Below are 18953 nucleotides of genomic sequence, written 5' to 3'. Positions count from 1 at the left end.
CCTTTCTGCTGTACCTCCTGTTCTCTTGAGCAACTGATTCTTTTAAAACTGTAATCAAATTTTATGTGTTTTATGTATAGCTCACCATACTGAATACTTGCTTTTGAAGCTTAGTGCTTATTTTAATCATGCTTTTTAACATAGGAAGAAGTTTGAAATGAAAAATGATTCCATGGATAAGTTAAGGTCTACAGAGATAAAAATACTTAGTCATTCACAGTCATATATGCTTATAGTTTTCTGCCTAGTTAGAAATACAATTCCTTAGTGTTAGAAAAGATTCTGTGTTCAGAACAGAATTAGGCATAGGCACTGTTCTCTGTAACTTTTCTGTTTTTAAAAATTTAGCAATTTCCAAACATAATTTTATTCCTCTTTATTGTAATCATAGCGCTTTCCAAATTTTTTCTATTGACCATTGAGCCCTTGGCAGAAGCAAAGGGAGGAGCTAGGCCAGTGAGGAAGCTATTATGAATGGAGTATATGGCAGCTGTGCAGGGATACTGTTGGTTTCCCAGAGCTAAGCATGTTTCTTTTTGACATTGTTCTGAGTGATGCTGTAAATGTACAGGCAGAAGTAAACAAAAGGAAGCCATTTTTGCTATTGTAAGACTTGGAAAGCAAAATAAAATTGAGAACAGACTAAGCAGGAAAATATCTTTCGGAAATTTTTTGGTGAATTTTTTAAGCTCAGAACGCACATTTGTGCTTTAGAGGTTAACGAAAACTGCCAATTTAACATTCACTAATAAAGGCAGGTTCTTTTGGCTTTTGATGTTTGTTAACTATTGACTTGAATTATTCACAAAGCCTTTTGGAAACTTTTTCCCTAGAGGTTATAAATATTTAGGGAATTTTTTTTTTTTCTTTACAGAAGATTTTAATGTCAAAAGAGTTGCTCTACCTATATACTTAATTTATGGTCTGTGTTAGTGTTAAGGAGTGCTGATTTCCCTGGTCATGTGATTGATTTGTCTTTGAAAGATCTTGAGAAAAGCGGATATTTAATCTACAGTTGATCTTTACAAGGTCACATTCTAAGGAGGGACAGATAACATTTGTGGAACGTACATGGTAGTAGTTTGAAAATGTGAACTAATCAAGTGTTTGGGAGACATTTAAAAACTCATGATATTTTAAATCTGTTATGAGGGGTAATATGTTTTTTCAGGTCATTGTCATTAATCAGCATTTATTTTATTTTATTATATTATTTATTTATTTATTTTTTGCGGTACACGGGCCTCTCACTGTTGTGGCCTCTCCCGTTGCGGAGCACAGGCTCCGGATGTGCTGGCTCAGCGGCCATGGCACGGGCCCAGCAGCTCCGCGGCATGTGGGATCTTCCCGGACCGGGGCACGAACCCGTGTCCCCTGCATCGGCGGGCGGACTCTCAACCACTGCGCCACCAGGGAAGCCCTATTTTATTTTATTTTATTTTATTTTTAAGAAGATGTTGGGGGTAGGAGTTTATTAATTTATTTTTTATTTATTTTTTCTGTGTTGGGGCTTCGTTTCTGTGCGAGGGCTTTCTCTAGTTGCGGCAAGCGGGGGCCACTCTTCATCGCGGTGCGCGGGCCTCTTACTGTCATGGCCTCTCTTGTTGCGGAGCACAGGCTCCAGTCGCGCAGGCTCAGTAGTTGTGACTCACGGGGCCTAGTTGCTCCGCGGCATGTGGGATACTCCCAGACCAGGGCTCGAACCCGTTTTCCCTGCATTAGCAGGCAGACTGTCAACCACTGCGCCACCAGGGAAGCCCAATCAGCGTTTATTAATTGCTTACTATAGGTTGGGCAGAGCAATTTTAGTTTAGTTTTGTTGTTGTTGAAAGGAAGTATACCTTTTTTTCCAGAGGTATTAGGCAAATAATGCATTTTAACCTGAATTCTTAATGTTAATGCATTTGCCTTTAAATAGGGAGAATATATTATGGGTTGGCATGTGTAGCTCTGGATGTAAATGTAAATAGTTTGGGGGAGCTCTGCTTGTTTTGGACCTTTGCAGGAGCGGATACTGTAGGTTTTGCAGATTGTTGGCCACCCTGTTCTTGGGTGGCCTACTGCCTTTTCTCTATTCCTTGGTTACCAAGTAGTTAGACACCATGCAGGTTTGGAAGGGTAGCTGTGGCATGGCCAGATGGTAGGAATAAGGGTGTCAGTTTCTGGGAGTCAACAAAGGGTGATGTGAGGTCTAACATTCTGTCTTCAATAGATAATTCCTGCCTAACCTGCAGATAAACCTGGTCGAGTTGTGTGGAAATGGGGAGGGAACTAGCATTGAATGTCTACTTTATTGGAAACTCTGCAGTCCTTTCATAAACATTTATTATGAGGTGGGTATTATCGCTGTGTTACAGGTAAAAGAACTGAGGCTCAGAGGTTAAGAACTTTACTGAAGGTAAATGACTGAAACAGGACATTCTGATGTGGCTATTTGGTGTAATCTTGTCAAGATACTAAAACATTTTAATTTTAATTCAACACATAAAAGCTTATATTTTAATCTTCATCATACTGTCTCCTTGTTAATTCCCTGATACTCCACATCTCTCCCTTAATGACCCTCTTCACCTCGCTCTCTACACTTTAGTCTCACTGATCTTTCTATTCCTCAAATCCAAACCTATTCTCATAGGGCTGTTGGATTAGTTGTTCCCTCTGTTTGGGCTACTCTTCTGCTGATTCTATGTGACGGGCTCCTTCCTGTAATTTTAACTCTTAGCCTAAATTCACCTCAGAGAAGCTTTCCCTACTCACTGTGCTAAAGTAGTCATCCAGCATTTTCTTATTATTCTATTTTAATTGTCTGCATAGAACCTGATATTTTTCTTGTTGATTTCCTTTTTGTTGTTTATTGCCTGATTCCTCTCAGATTCAGGGGTATGGTATTTTTACTTCTGTGTCCCAGTGCCTGATATATATTTGTTGACTGGATACGTTGAGAAAAATCAAGATCAGGTGCAGTCTTCTTTTTTTTTTTATGCGTTACGCGGGCCTCTCACTGTTGTGGCCTCTCCCGTTGCGGAGGACAGGCTCCGGACGCGCAGGCTCAGCGGCCATGGCTCATGGGCCCAGCCGCTCCGCGGCATGTGGGATCTTCCCAGACCGGGGCACGAACCCGTGTCCCCTGCATCGGCAGGCGGACTCTCAACCACTGCGCCACCAGGGAAGCCCCAGGTGCAGTCTTCTTAAACGTACTGCCTTCATATCTCTGAATCTGTGTCTGTCTAAACCTGTCCTCATTCCCTTTCTTCCTGTTTTAAAGGAAGGAGGTGTCCCTTCTTTTAATGGTATTGGGTGTTTAGTGCTCTAGCTGTGTTGTAGATCCCGTTTTCCATTTTCTTTTATCTTTTTCTCTTCTGGTTCTTTTTCCATATAAAACATGCTCAGTATGCTCTGAAGATAAAAACCTTCGATCATATACCTCTTGTAGTCTTTGCTGAATCTTGATCTCTTAGTCTCAATGTCAGTCTCCCCTAACTCCCTCCATGGACTATTTAAGAACCTACCATTTTAATATTTTTATTATAAATATATATTCTGTAAAAATATATTCTGAATCATAAATACCTGTCTTCCAAATGAGGTTTTGGAATGTAATACTTATAAATTGGGTACTATTTATTTTAATTAGTATGAGTTCTTAACTCTGTTGCATTTAGAATATAGCTGTCTTCTGAGGTAGAGTCTTTTTTTCTTGACTATGTTGTTCCCTTTTGGCTTGAAACCCTTGATAGGATGAGCATCTTCCTAAAACACTGTTAAAACATTCATAAATCATATATTTCTGTTGATTCAGCTTGTCTTTATTTGCCAGGCTTATATAGGGCTCTTTTTCAAGAGTACAGGAAATGATGTACAGAGGATAAAATATTTAGTTTAAAAATTTTAATACTGTCTTACATCATTTGAAGAGACATTAGTAATTAAATTGGAATTTTGCAATTGTTCCAGGTGGACCTAGTGATCCCACTTCTGGGGGATCTATCCTAAGGAAATAATCTGATGTTTAGAAGAATAAAATGCCCAAAGATGTTCATCACAGCGATACTTGTAATAGCAAAGACTTACAAACAGTATAAATGTTAAAGTGGAGGGGATGGTTTAAGATATGGTATGTCTATAGAGTGGAATCATTTAGACATCTTTAAAAAGTTTATAATGAGCTTTTGGTGATGCAAGAAAATAGGCATTTTAAAATATTAAATAAAGAGTAAGAAGTCAGACTTCTGCTTCTACCATTGTTAGACTAGGCTGTTTTGAACCAAATAATACTGCTGGCAACTAGAAAAGCTAGAAGATGTTGAAGAGCTATGAAGGCAGTGAGGAATTAGAGGCCAGGTTCTGGAAGATAAGGAAAGCTCTGAGAGGTAAGCCTTATTTTTGAGGCTGCCTTTTCCATGAGGTCATTGCTGATTCTGGAAGTGATAGCTGAGAGGCTGAATAGAGTTTTCAAAATACTCATGTCAAGGAGGACAAAAAATTGGAATTAGGGCCTGCCAAGGTGGAGGGCCCTGGGAAACACTCTAGGTTTTGGGGTTGGGTCCCTGAGGGCCTGAATTGTAGGAGTAAGGGTGAAACAGAAGTAAACCAGTCTTTACAAGGCACTGAAGACTGAAGCCCAGCTTTTTAATCTTCTCAATTTTGGGTTAGATTAAGATGACCTGGAATTCCTAGTGTCCCTAGCCAAATCTGACTACTAGAAGCAAAAGTAAATCCTTTCTGGGCTTTCCTGGTGGCGCAGTGGTTGAGAGTCCGCCTGCCAATGCAGGGGACACGGGTTTGTGCCCCGGTCTGGGAAGATCCCACATGCCATGGAGCGGCTGGGCCCGTGAGCCATGGCCGCTGAGCCTGCGCGTCCGGAGCCTGTGCTCTGCAACGGGAGAGGCCACAGCAGTGAGAGGCCCGCATACCGCAAAAAAAAAAAAAAAAAAAAAAAAGTAAATCCTTTCTGAATAACATCATCCGTAGCCTCAGATTGTCTCTATAATTTTTTATATACAGTGTTCAGCACTCAATAAAAAATAATTAGGCTTATGAAAAAACAAACTACAACTGAAAACCAACAGGATAGATTGATAAAAGATACATACTTAAAGGGGATACAGATATTTGAGATATCAGTCATGGACTTATATCTATGATTAATGTGTTAGAAGAATTAAAGATAAAATAGAGGGCTTCCCTGGTGGCACAGTGGTTGAGAGTCTGCCTGCCGATGCGGGGGACACGGGTTCGTGCCCCGGTCCGGGAAGATCCCACATGCTGCGGAGCGGCTGGGCCCGTGAGCCATGGCTGCTGAGCCTGCGCGTCTGGAGCCTGTACTCCGCAACAGGCGAGACCACAACAGTGAGAGGCCCGTGTACCGCAAAAAAAAAAAAAAAAAGATAAAATAGATAATTTTGTCAGAGATCTGAAATGGTAAATAATGAAATAGAAATTCTAGAACTGAAAAACACAAGAACTGATTGTTAACTCAGTGGGTGGGTTTAATAGCATAAAGCTGAAGGAAAAATTAGTGAGGTAGAAGGTAAGTCAGAAAAAAAAATCCAGACTGAAGCATTGAGAGACAAAAGGATGGAGAATACAGAAAAGAGTATGAGAGGCATATGGAATATTGAGTAAAGGTCTTATGTATAAGTACTTGAAGTTCGGAAGGAGAGAGGAAAGAGAATGGGGCAAAAGCAATATTTGATGAGAAATTGGCTGAGAATTTTCCAAAACTGACAGAAATTATCAAGTTCCAAATTAAAGAAGCTCTATAAACACCAGGAAAAATCCAGAGTAAACTACACCTAGGCACATCGTAGTAAAACTGTTGAAAACCCAAGGCAAAGAGAAATCTTAAAAGCAACCACAGAATAAGACATTTTATCTTCAAAGGAGCAACAGTGAGACTAACAGCCTGGCTTTTCAACAGTGACAGTGGCATCTAGAAGGCATTCCTCATTTTATTGCACTTAACAGATAATGCGTTTTTTTATAAATTGAAGGTTTGTGGCAACCCTGTGTTGTCATTTGATGATTAGCATTTTTTAGTAATAAAGCATTTTAAAATTAAGGTATGTACATTGTTTTTTAATAATACTATGTCTTGTACACTTAATAGACTACAGTATAGTGTAAACATAACTTTTATATGCACTGGGGAACCAAAAATTTTGTGAGTTGCTTTATTGCAATTCTTACTTTATTGCCATACTCCCTTTATTGCAGAGGTTTGGTACCGAAACTGCTATATCTCCGAGGTATGCCTGTAGCTATAAAATGATGACAGAAAATAACTGCCAATTCTTATCCAGGGAAAATAGCCTTTAAAAGTGGTTACAAAATAAGATGTTTTGAGATAAACAAAAACTGAGGAGAATTTGTAGCCAGCAGCCTATACCCTAAAGGAAATAAATACTAAAGGATGTTCTTTAGGCTGAAGGAAAATGATTTCAGATGCAGTGAAGAGCATTGGGAAGGGGGATTGTGTGGGTAAATGTGAATGAATATTGGCCGTATAAAATAATAACAGAAGTAATAATAATGACTTGTAGACTTTATATGATATATGGAATTAAAATGTGTGATAGTAATAGCACATAACTTGAAAAGAGTAAATGGAGTTAGTGTCCCAAGCTCCTTGTGTTGTCTGGGAAGTGGTAAAAGTACTACTTTATATAAGATTTAATGAGTCAGAGATGCATTTTATAATTACTAAGGTATTCATTTAAAGAGTAGTAAAAGAATATATATTTGGCAAGCTGTTGGGGGAGAAAATTGGGAAAATAAAAAAATGCTTAAACCGGAAGAGGGCAAGAAAGGGGAGGTAAAGGAAGATGAAACAGGAGAGATACATAGGAAACAAATAGTAAATTATTTTATTATTTATTATAGGATCAGTACTTATTAAGTGAACCATATGAAATTGCCAGTATTTGACCTACAATAATAACAGTTTCATAGTTGAAGTGTAAACAGGTCAAATTGGTTAAAATCAGAGATTGTCAGAATTAAAAGGAAACCAGCTATATTCTGCATGACAAAGTCATGCATTAAATGTAAGAATACAGAAAGTTTGAAGATAGAAGAATGGAAAAAGATACACCATGCAAACACCAACCCAGGAAAGTTGGTTTAGCTATATTAGATACATTAAAGGGGACTTTAAGGGAAGATGTGTTTCTAAAGAAGGATATTTCGTTGATGAAAGTGCAGTTTACCAAGAAGAAAATAAAAAGGATGTTGAAAAAAAAATACAGTATTATAATTGCATTGATTTTTTTTAAACAAATGGAAAAAAGGAAAAAGTAGTTCAGTAGTTCTTATGATTTATCATTACTAAAATGTTAGTGTTGTCAAACTAATCAGTCTTTGCATTTATGATTTAAAAAATTTCTTTTATTGGAGTATAGTTGATTTACAATGTTGTTAGTTTCAGGTGTGCAGCAAAGTGAATCAGTTATACGTATACATACATCCACTCTTTTTTAGATTCTTTTCCCATATGGGTCATTATAGAATATTGAGTAGAGTTCCCTGTGCTACACAGTAGGTCCTTGTTAGTTATCTATTTTTTATATAGTAGTGTGTGTATGTCAATCTCAATCTCCCAATTTATCCCTCTCTCCCCTTTCCCCCACTGGTAACCATAAGTTTGTTTTCTACATCTGTGACTCTATTTCTGTTTTGTAAATAAGTTCATTTGTACCATTCCTTTAGATTCCACATAAAAGTGATATCATATGATATTTGTCTTTTTCTGTCTGACTTACTTCACTCAGTGTGACAATCTCTAGGTTCATCCGTGTTGCTGCAAATGGCATCATTTCGTTCTTTTTTTATGGCTGAGTAATATTCCATCGTATATATGTACCACATCTTCTTTATCCACTCCTCTGTCAATGGACATTTAGGTTGCTTCCATGTCTTGGCTATTGTAAATAGTGCTGCAGTGAGCATTGGGGTGCATGTATCTTTTCAAATTATGTTTTTCTCCAGATATATGCCCAGGAGTGGGATTGCTGGATCATATGGTAGTTCTGGGTTTAGTTTTTTAAGGAACCGCCATACTGTTCTCCATAATGGTTGTACCAATTTACATTCCCACCAACAGTGTGGAAAGATTCCTTTTTCTCCACACCCTCTCCAGCATTTATTATTTGTAGATTTTTTGATCATGGCCATTCTGACCAGTGTGAGGTGATACCTCTTCGTAGTTTTGATTTGCATTTCTCTAATAGTGATGTTGAGCATCTTTTCATGTGCTTTTTGGCCATTTATATGTCTTTGGAGAAATGTCTGTTTAGATCTTCTGCTCATTTTTTAATTGGGTCATTTGTTTTTTTTGATATTGAGCTGTATGAGCTGTTTGTATATTTTGGAGATTAATCCCTTGTCGGTCGCTTTGTTTGCAAATATTTTCTCCTATTCTGTGGGTTGTCATTTTGTTTTGTTTATGGTTATGATTTGCTTTTGTGTCTTAAGAAATACTTCCTCTCTGACATCATAAAGTTCAACAAATATTTTCCAATTTTTTTTCTAAAAGCTTTAAAGTTTTTTCTCCACACAAGATCTTTAATTCATCTGAAATTTACTTTTCATGTAACACGTAAGGGATGTAATTTTTTTTCCCGTATGGATAACCAGTTTTCCAGTAGTTTTTCTCTTGAACTGATTTGTGTGTGTTTTTTTCTTTTGTCTTTTTTTGGCCACACTGAACGGCATGAGGGATCTTAGTTCCTCTACCAGGGATTGAACCCGTGCCCTCTGCAATGGAACCGCCTAGTCCTAACCACTGGACCTCCAGGGAATTCCTCTTGAACTGATTTGTAATGCCACTTCCGATGCTGAATTTCCATACATGCGTGTCTCTGTTTGGGCTCTCTTCTTTTCCATTTGGCCATTTATCTGTCTTTGGTCAACATCACACTATTTTAATTATAAGATTTTAAAAAGTCTTGATAACTCATTGGGTAACTACCACCTACTTTGTGACTTTTCAAAATAGGCTTGGCTGGTTTTGGTCTCTTTTTCTTCCATGTGGGTTTTGGGATCACCTTGTTAAGTTCCATGAAAAATCTTTTTGGAATTTTGATAGAAATTGCACTGCATTTATATATTAATCTGGGGGAGAACTGACGTCTCCTTAAACATGATAGAGTTCTTCATTAATTTCTGTTTTTATGTTCTTCAGTGAAGTTTTGTAGTTTTCTTCATAAGAGTCTTACACATTTTTTGTTAGATATATTCCTAGGAGCCTTAAATTTTTATTTATGCCATTCAAAATGGCAGCAATTAAAATTACATTTTAAAATTATTTATAAAATTTTTATGAATGCCATTTTGGTATATCAGTTTTGAATCCAGCAACCTATTAAACTGTTTTGTTTCTAATGTTTTGTCAATTCTTTCATTTTATTCATGGACAGTTATATCAGCTACAAGTAAAGTAAAATTATTTTCTTTCTGTTACTTATATTTTTACCACCTATGTATGCATATTGCATCAGTATAGTTTAGAGGGATATCTTTGTAATAGTAATGTAGTCATATACATGTAATTGTAATATATATATTTTGTTTCTGGTTTCTTTAGATCTACTTTGTTTGAGAGGAGCATCCACATGGTAGTGTATTGTTGCTAATAAATATACTACAGTTTATCCACTCTACTGTTGATGGACATCTGGGTTGTTTGCAGTTGTTAGTTGTTACACATTTTTGTATGTGTATCCCAGTATACCTTTCCAGGCGGAGATCTGCAGGTTTGTAGGGCATATAAGTCTTTAGCCTGACCGTACAGTGCCGAACTGTCTTCCAGGGTGGTTTTATTAGTTTAGATTCCCACCAGCAGTATTTGAAGGTCCTTGCTCCTTGCCAGTGGTTGGCATTGCCAATTTGGTGTGTGTAGTGATAGTATCTAATTGAGAGCTTACAATTGTCATTTTAATGAAATTAAAATGATCAGTGAGATTAAGCACCATTTCATATGTTTATTGGTTATTTGGATATCTTCTTTTGTCAAGTTTTTATTCAAGTCTTTTGTCCATTTTTGGGGATTCCCTGGTGGTCCAGTGGTTAGGACTCCATGCTTCCACTGCTGGGGGCATGGGTTTGATCCCTGGTCGGGGAACTAAGATCCTGTGTGCTGCGCGGTGTAGCCAAAAAAAAAAAAGACCGTCCCTATCTTACTGATTTGTAGATGTTCTTTATATATACTGGATATATACGTATTGTAAATATCTTCACTGATTTTGTACATGTGTTTTTACTCTTTTGTGGTATCTTAGAAGTTCTTTTAGAGTATAGTAGAATTTAATTAATATTTTCCTTTATTAATGTTTTTTATGGTCCTGTTTAAGGATTTTTTCTCCATCATGAAGTAATGAAAGATAGTTTTCTTATCTTCTAAAACTTTATTTGCCTTTCGCATTTAGGTCTAGAGCCCATCTAGGTTTTTTGTTTTGTTTTGTTTTTTGCATAGTGTAAGGTAAGGATTTAGTTTGATTTTCTTTTTTTCCTATATGGATTGTTCCACTACTGGTTTTGGGAAAGATCACTCCTTTGTGATGTCAAGGGTCTATATATGTGCGGGTCTATTTCTAGACTTTTCTGTCCCACTAATTTATGTCTCTTCCAGACACACAAAAATCCACATAAATGGAATGTACTAAATAAGATGGTAGGAATAAATACAAATTATTAGTCATTACAACAAATATAAACTCACCAGTTAAAAAAAAAGATTGTTACATTGGATTAAAGAAGTCTAACTATATGTTCTTTAAAAGAGACCTACTTAAAACTAAGAACTGAGAAAAGTTGAAAGTAAAAGAAGGTAAAATGAATTAACCAGGCAAATTCTGAGAGTTCTGCATTTATATGGGAAGGAATGGTGTCTCAGTTCAACTCTTTGCTGGCTCCAAGGCCTCTGTGCTCCTGTCCCCTAGTGGTTGTTAAAGCTCTAGGCTCCTACGTTACCAGGTTTACCTCCCAGGGCAGCCACGTTCTTTATTTCTGCCCCTGGAAATTTTCTTTATTCTGCTGTGGCGTGAGCCATGCATTTCAGAGGAATTCGCCATGCTTCATCTAGCATTTTTTTAGGCATGTATGTGGATGTCTTCCCCACCCCAATTGTTTAGTCTTCTATGTGTTGTCTGAACTGTTAGATATGGTTTTAAGAACCCACCCTCTAGGGAGACTACTAAAAATGTAAAGTGATTGCCTGTGGGTGTGTGTGTGGGTTATGGATCATTTCTTATATTCTTGTGCATTTTTCGTATTTCCGCAAAAGAGCACATATTTTATAATTTTCTAAACTTAAAAAAGGAAATTGCCCTTAAGATCCTCCAAGTAATAGCCCTTCTTTTCCATTTGTTGCAGGTGGTGCGGCTGTGTCAGAACCCAAAGCTGGCGCTAAAGAATAGCCCACCTTATATCTTAGACCTGCTGCCAGACACCTACCAGCATCTCCGCACTATCTTGTCAAGATATGAGGGGAAGATGGAGACCCTTGGAGAAAATGAGTATTTTAGGGTGTTCATGGAGAATTTGATGAAGAAAACTAAGCAGACCATAAGCCTCTTCAAGGAGGGGAAAGAAAGAATGTATGAGGAGAATTCTCAGCCTAGGTAATGGAGAATACTACACAAATATTTATTCAGGTCTGTGACTGCCCGAATAGGTAACACATAGAAATAGTTGAGTTGTTTTTAATTTTATGTCAACAGGAATAGAATGCAAAGTTGACATTTGACTTAAAGCTGTGTTTTGTATAAAAGGTTACCTTGGAGAGTATTGATCCATCCCTAGCTCTGATTATTTGTTTACCTCTGAAAAGTCAGTGACTTACAGTCATGAAGATGAGTTGGAGGCAGTAGGTCTTTCAGAGGCCCTGAAGATCGTGAAAGTTTGTGGATAGGTGAGAGTCTGAAAGAAAGAAGTTGGGGTTGGCAGTAAACAGTAAGAGGGTTTTGCCCAAGCTGGTAGCATATTAGGTAGGTTATAAGTATGGGATAATAGGAAAAAAATTAGCCAGTAGTTTGGATAACTGTTTTTTTAATAAAGCCAAGTGAAATGACATTTCCTTTATAGGTAAAGTAACTTTTCAAATAGGATAGAATAGAATACTTTTCAAATAGAATTGGCAAAATGCAGTTAATTCAATAAACATTTGAGGGACCAATAGGTATTCTTTTGTACTTATTAAATACTGAAAACTATACTGACTGTCCCATATGTTATTGGCTTGGTTGTCGTATATTATGCACTGGGAGAGAAACAGGTTGATTGTATCCATGGTATAGTTGTGTTTGGTTTTGTCTAGTTGGAATTAAATATTAACTCATCTGGAACAAGTAATAAAATGTAAATTCTATTATAATTTTTAGGGAGTAACTTACACTTGAGAAGTGACTTGAATTGGGAGGGACAGTAATTTCTGAGGGCATTCAGTTAGCATGCCAAACAGTAACTTACTAAATGGTATCCTTGTAGCGTTTGACTCTGTTGGCTTGGATTCTGGGAACCTTCATCTCTCACTTAAAATTTTACCCACATCGTTATTCATGTTACCTTTACTGGGACAGATTACTCAGGTTTGGTCCAGAGTATTAGTATTTTCTTCTTAAAAAGGTTTCTGGTAACTGAATTCAATCTGTAGGAACCTTTGTAACATCTCATTTATGTGAAAATGAACTTTGTCCATTTAAATTATTTAAATTTCATGACTTTTGTCATTTTGTATTGCTGAATTTAAAAAATAATTTTGGACTTTATTACGTACCAAAACTTAAAAATTTTATTTATTATCCACAGTGTACTAGGTTCTAATTCTAGGCGGTGAAAAGGAGAGTTAAGTATTCAATTCTGATGTCACGTGATAAATACTTTAATAGAGATATGTACAAAATGCTGTACGAACAGTTTTACCTAGTGGCATCGGGGAAGGTGGCACAGAGGAAGTGTTATTTGAGCTAGATTTTGAAGGGTAAGTAGGAATTTTCTAGGCAGAGAAGTGAAGAAAAGGCTTTTAACACAGTGGCATGAAAATGCAGGCTCTGTTTGTTTAAGGAACGTGAGCGGTCTGGTTTGGCTAGAATTAGGGGAGATAGATAAGCTGGAAATATGGGTTGGAGTCAGATTGTAAAGAGCTGTTTTTTGACCTTAAGACTTTCTCCTATAGATAACAGGCTGCCATAGAACAGGTTTTTTTTTTTTTTTTTAAATAGTGGAATAAAAATTGTAGATTTTTCAATCTTCTTAGGCACACTGAACATTGTTTGACTTTTTTTTTTTTTTTTTAATGACACAGTTCGTCACTGAGAGGCAGAATAGTCTACTGGTTAAGAAGAGGAGGGACTCTGAAGCCAACTGCCTTAGTTTGAATCTTAACTTTTCCACTTAACTTAGCTGTGTGATTCTTCGGTTTCTTCATCTGTAAAATGAGATAATAGTATTACTTTCCTTGTAGGATCGTTGGGAGTTTAATAAGTAGCTAAATGTTCGGTACTTACAACAGTGATTGGCACATTGCAAGTGATAAGTGGGTTAGCTCTTATTATATTAATCATCTTCATTACTATAAGTATAGATTGTTGTATCAGGCTGTTAATCATTGGTACTGCCAGAACCTAATGAAATGCGTAGACCAATTTGCCCTTCCTAAATGGCTTTACACAATGCTTGTAAGTTCTTTTACCTTTTTAACAAAACCTTACTGTCAGTATGTCTGTCCGTATCAATTTCATTTCCCCTAATATGAAGCTTTTAATCCACTATAGGCTTTGACCGTACAACCAGGTTTGTACAAATTATATATAAAGTGAGAATAAATAAATTTGAGGTGAGAATACATTTTTTTTTTCCAGTAAAGGAGAATATATGGCTTTACTGTACCATCTTTGCGATCTGTATTTTGGTTGTTAGGAGGCTTTTTTTGTATTCAGTTTAAAAAATTGAGATATAATTCATATACTATAAAATTTACCTTGTAAAGTGTATAATTTAGTGGTTTTTAGTGTGTTCACAAAGTTGTGCAACCATCACTACTATATAATTCTAGAACATTTCTGTCACCCCAAAAAGAAACCCCATGTTCATTAGCAGTCACTCCCCTTTACCCACTCCTGCTTCCCTCCAGCCTTTGGTGATCACTAATATTTACTTTCCGTCTCTGCGGATTTGCCTGTTCTAGACATTTCATTTAAGTGGAATCATAAAACATGTGGCCTTTTTTGTCTGGCTTCTTTCACGTAGCATGTTTTCACGTTCATCCATGTTGTAGCATAGAATAGTACTACTTTCTTTTTTATGGCTAAATAATATTTTATTGTATTGACATTTTGATTATGGACATTTGGGTTGTTTCCACTTTTGACTATTATTAATAATGCTGCTATGAACATTTATGTACAATTTTTTGTGAAGCTCTATGTTTTCAGTTCTATTGGGTATATACCTAGGACTGGAATTACTGAGTCATATGGTAATTCTATGGTTAACACTTTGAGGAACCACCAAACTGTTTCCACTGCAGCTGCACCATTTTACATTCCCCGAGCAATGTATGGGGGTTCCGACTTCTCACCAATACTTATTATTATTATTTTGGTTATAGACATCTTACTGGGTATGAAGTAGATATCTCTTTGTGGTTTTGATTTTCATTTCCCTAATGAGTAACATAATGAGCAGTCTTTTTACATGTTTATTGCCCATTTGTATATGTTCTCTGGAGAAATGTCTGTTTGAATCCTCTGCTCATTTTTTTTTTTTTTTTTTTTTTTCCTTTTTTGCGATACGCGGGCCCCTCACTGTTGCGGCCTCTCCCGCTGCGGAGCACAGTTTCCGGACGCGCGGGCTCAGCGGCCATGGCTCACGGGCCCAGCCGCTCCGCGGCACGCTGGATCCTCCCGGACCGGGACACGAACCCGTGTCGCCTGCATCGGCAGGCGGACTCTCAACCACTGCGCCACCAGGGAAGCCCCCCTCTTGAGATTCTTAATGAATTTTAGGATTAGCCTGAAAATTACTACCAAAAGGGCATCTGGAATTCTAATAAGAGTTGCAGTGGACCTCTAGATCAATGTGGGGAGTACGGCCATCTTAACGATACTAAGTCTTCCCAGTCTATGAACATGGAATGTCTTTCCATTTATTTGGGTCTTCTTTAATTTCTTTCAGCAGCATTTTATTGTTTTCAGTGTATAAGTCTTTTGCCTCTTTGGTTAAATTTATTCCTAAATATTTTTATTCTTTCTGATGCTATTATAAATGGAACTGTTTTCTTAATTTCATTTTTGGATTGTTCATTGCTGGTGTGTGGGAAGAATACAGTTGAATTTTGTGAAGTTTTGTATTTGACCTTGTATCCTGCAGCTTTGCAGAACTCATCTATTGGTTCTAGTCGTAGTCGTTTTTTTAGTGGATTACCTAGAATATTATGTAAATAAGATCATGTTTGCATGATCTCTATTTGTATGCAAATGATGATAGTTTTACTTCTTCCTTTCCTTTTTTTTTTTTTCTTTTTTTTTTGCGGTACGCGGGGCTCTCACTGCTGTGGTCCCTCCCGCTGTGGAGCACAGGCTCCGGACGCCAGTGGCCATGGCTCACGGGCCCAGCCGCTCCTGCGGCATGTGGGATCTTCCCGCACCGGGGCACGAACCCGGGTCCCCTGCATCAGCAGGCGGACTCTCAACCACTGCGCCACCAGGGAAGCCCTCTTCCTTTCCTTTGTGGTTGCTTTTTTTCTTGCCTAATCGCTCTGGCTGGAACCTCATATGTTGAATAGAACCTATGTTGAATAGAAGTAGTGAGAGCAGACATCCTTGTCTTGTTCCTGATGTTAGGAGGAAAGCTTTCAGTCTTTCACCATTGAGTATGATGTTAGTTGTGGGATTTTCATAGATGCCCTTATCAGGTTGAGAAAGTTTCTATTTTTTTGCTCAATGTTTTTGTTTTTTATCACAAAAGAATGTTATAGACCTTTTATGCTTTGTTCCTGCTTTTTCTTCTTGGGAGAGAGAAAATTTGTAGACTGGTAATATTCTAGAAGAAGTGAATATTTTGAGTTGCACTAAGGGCAAGAATGCAGGCAAGCCTCAGGAATAACTGAAACCATGGTTGAAAATGCTACCAGGACACTGCATTCTCTCAATGCAGATTAATGTCTGAATTGTGGGGAAATCTGGCCTCTGCTACACCCAAGATTTACATCTTACAGGTTTCTTACGGTAGCAGAGCATCTACCTCTTGGTTCCAGTTTTGACTTAGGCTTGGTATAGATCAATTGATTATCTCTGGACCAGTCAACTCTGGAAAGAAAAGCTAAGTGCTGTGATTAGTCCAGCGAGGGCAAGGTGTCATCTCTAAACAAACCTGCTATAGCTTGGGGAACATATCTGTTTCCCCAAAGCCATGTACATGAGGGAATTTGTTGCCAGACTGGATGTTGAGGAGCTAATCCCTTAAATATTCTCTAGAAGAGTGTACATAAGTGTACCTATCAGTATATAATATAGTTGCTTCCTGTTCTTGTTTTAGAGAGGATATTAGGTAAATTAACTTCTCTGAAGATATTTGCCCTCATTCTTCTTAGACTTTATAAAAAGTTAATTCAGCAAAACCATAAGCTGCTTTCTTGCCTTTTATCTTTAACTCTCGTTTTTGCGCCTGTTTTCGTTAGAGCGCAGGATGTTATAGTAGAAGCTGAATGGGATTATACAGTGCAGTTAATTTTAAATTGTCATTGTCTTATTGTATCCATTTTGGAAGTAAGATTAAACTTTTCTGTTGTAATTATGTTGTCTTTTTAGAGGTAGTTATAAACTGAAATTGTCAAAATTTGGTTTTGTTGTATTCAGCCAGGAATAATTCAGAAATAACTAAAAGCTTATGTGCTAACCATTCATTAAAGAAAAAATAGTAGTGAGTATTTTCTCTGTGGTAGGCACTGCTCTAAGAACAGTGATGGAGCAGTAAACAGCTCTCATGATGCTTATAACCTTATGTTCTCTCGTTTTCCATTAGTTTCCAAGCTATAACCACTGAACTAGTATTCTTTTGGTTTCCAGATTATCCTCCAGTGGAAGAGTGGTGATTCACAAGCTAACAGCAGTATTTGTACTGATATAGTTTTTCCCTAGCACCCTGAAAATAGGTTTCAACAAGTGTGCCAGATCCTCTTGGTAGATAATGGTGGCTTAGAACTTTTTGTTGAGGAGTTTGGGCTTGGTGAGAAAAGATTCCCACTTACATTAGGAATGCCTTTCTATTTTTTTTTATTTCCGGTACGCGGGCCTCTCACAGCTGTGGCCTCCCGTCGCGGAGCACAGGCTCCGGACGCGCAGGCTCAGCGGCCATGGCTCACGGGCCCAGCCGCTCCGCGGCATGTGGGATCTTCCCGGATCCGGGCACGAGCCCGTGTCCCCTGCCTTGGCAGGCGGACTCCCAACCACTGCGCCACCAGGGAAGCCCAGGAATGCCTTTCTTACAACTGGGAAAGCGACAGCACCAAGCTCCTGTCTTTTTGGTTCAGGAGAGAGATGATGATGGCTTGAAACAAAGTGGTGGTAGTAGAGATGGAAAGAAATGGACAGAACTTGCTGTGTTTTAAAGCTAGCATAACATGATTTGCTAATGGATTGGATAGGTTTCTGGTTTGAGCCAGTGTGTAGATGGTGTAATGGGAAGCCATGGAAAGGTATAAAACAGGGGAAAGTCATGATCTGAGTTTTCTTCTACAGTGATAGTATTGGCTGTTGTGTGGGAAATGGATTAGGCTTGTGGAAGTAGAAATGATGGAAGTAGAGAGATAGGTTAAAAGGTTACTGCTGTATACCAGGTAAGAGATGAGATAGGATAGACTAAGGATAAAAAAGTTGAAAGGAAGAAAAATGGACCAATAAGAGGTGGACTGGAGCTAGACTCAATAAGAATTGCTGGTGGATTGGACAAGAGAAGGGTGAGAAAAGATGACAGGGGAGAATCAAGGATGTAGGTTTGTGGTCATTAACTCTGTCAATTGGTGGCGGCAGTTACTAAAATGGGGAATTCAGAGTACAAATGTGGGGAGAAGTACATTGAGAGAGGGGGAATTAAGAGTTCCATTTTGGACAACTTTAAGTTTGAGATATTCTCATGAGCCATCTAAGGTGATATGTCAAGCAGGCAATTGGTTGGCTATATTAGAGTTTGGACTTCAGAAGGAGAGGTCTGGAATAGAGATAGAAATTTGGTGATGTTCAAGAATAGTATTTAAAGCCATGAGAGTAGGCAAAAATCATCTGGCGGGGGAGAGAAGTCAGCAAAGCAGATTTAAAAGGAGGCACAACAAAGGAAGAAAGGAGAGAATAGATTAAAGTAGTAGGCAAGGAATAATAAAACAAAAACAAAAAATTCTCTCTAAAAGGGGAACCCTCCTGTACTGTTTTTTTTTCCTCCTGTACTGTTGGTGGAAATGTAAGTTGGTGCAGCCACTATGGAAAACAGTATGGAGGTTCCTCAAAAAACTAAAAATAGAGGTGCCATATGATAATAGCAATCCGACTTCTGGGCATATATCTGGACAAAACTGTAATTCAAAAAGATACATGCACTCCTATGTTCATAGCAGCACTATTCACAAAAGCCAAGACATGGAAACAACCTAAATGTCCACTGACAGATGAATGGATAAAGAAGATGTGGTGTGTGTGTGTGTATATATGTACAATTGAACAGTACTCAGCCATAAAAAAAGAATGAAATAATGCCATTTGCAGCAACGTGGATGGACCTAGAGATTATCATACTAAGTGAAGTAAGTAAGAGAAAGACAAATATCATATGATATCACTGATATGCAGAATCTAAAAAAAAATGATACAAATGAACTTATTTACAAAACAGAAACAGACTCACAGACTTAAAGAACATACCTGTGGTTGCCAAAGGGAAGGGGAGTGGAGGAAGGATGGAGTGGG

General features: G+C 37.8%; 1 protein-coding gene across 1 annotated transcript in view; it reads left to right on the top strand.

Moving 5' to 3' along the window:
- Positions 1-18953, top strand: part of CBL (Cbl proto-oncogene) — an 88382-nt gene that overhangs the window by 9311 nt on the left and 60118 nt on the right. Inside the window, exon 2 of the mRNA XM_032639439.1 lies at positions 11371-11618. Coding sequence (XP_032495330.1) covers positions 11371-11618 — 248 coding nt within the window. The remainder of the gene's footprint in view (positions 1-11370; positions 11619-18953) is intronic.

This window comes from Phocoena sinus, chromosome 8 (genome assembly GCF_008692025.1).
Source record: "Phocoena sinus isolate mPhoSin1 chromosome 8, mPhoSin1.pri, whole genome shotgun sequence".
NCBI lineage: Eukaryota > Metazoa > Chordata > Mammalia > Artiodactyla > Phocoenidae > Phocoena > Phocoena sinus.
This window is presented reverse-complemented; position numbering and strand designations above follow the sequence as displayed.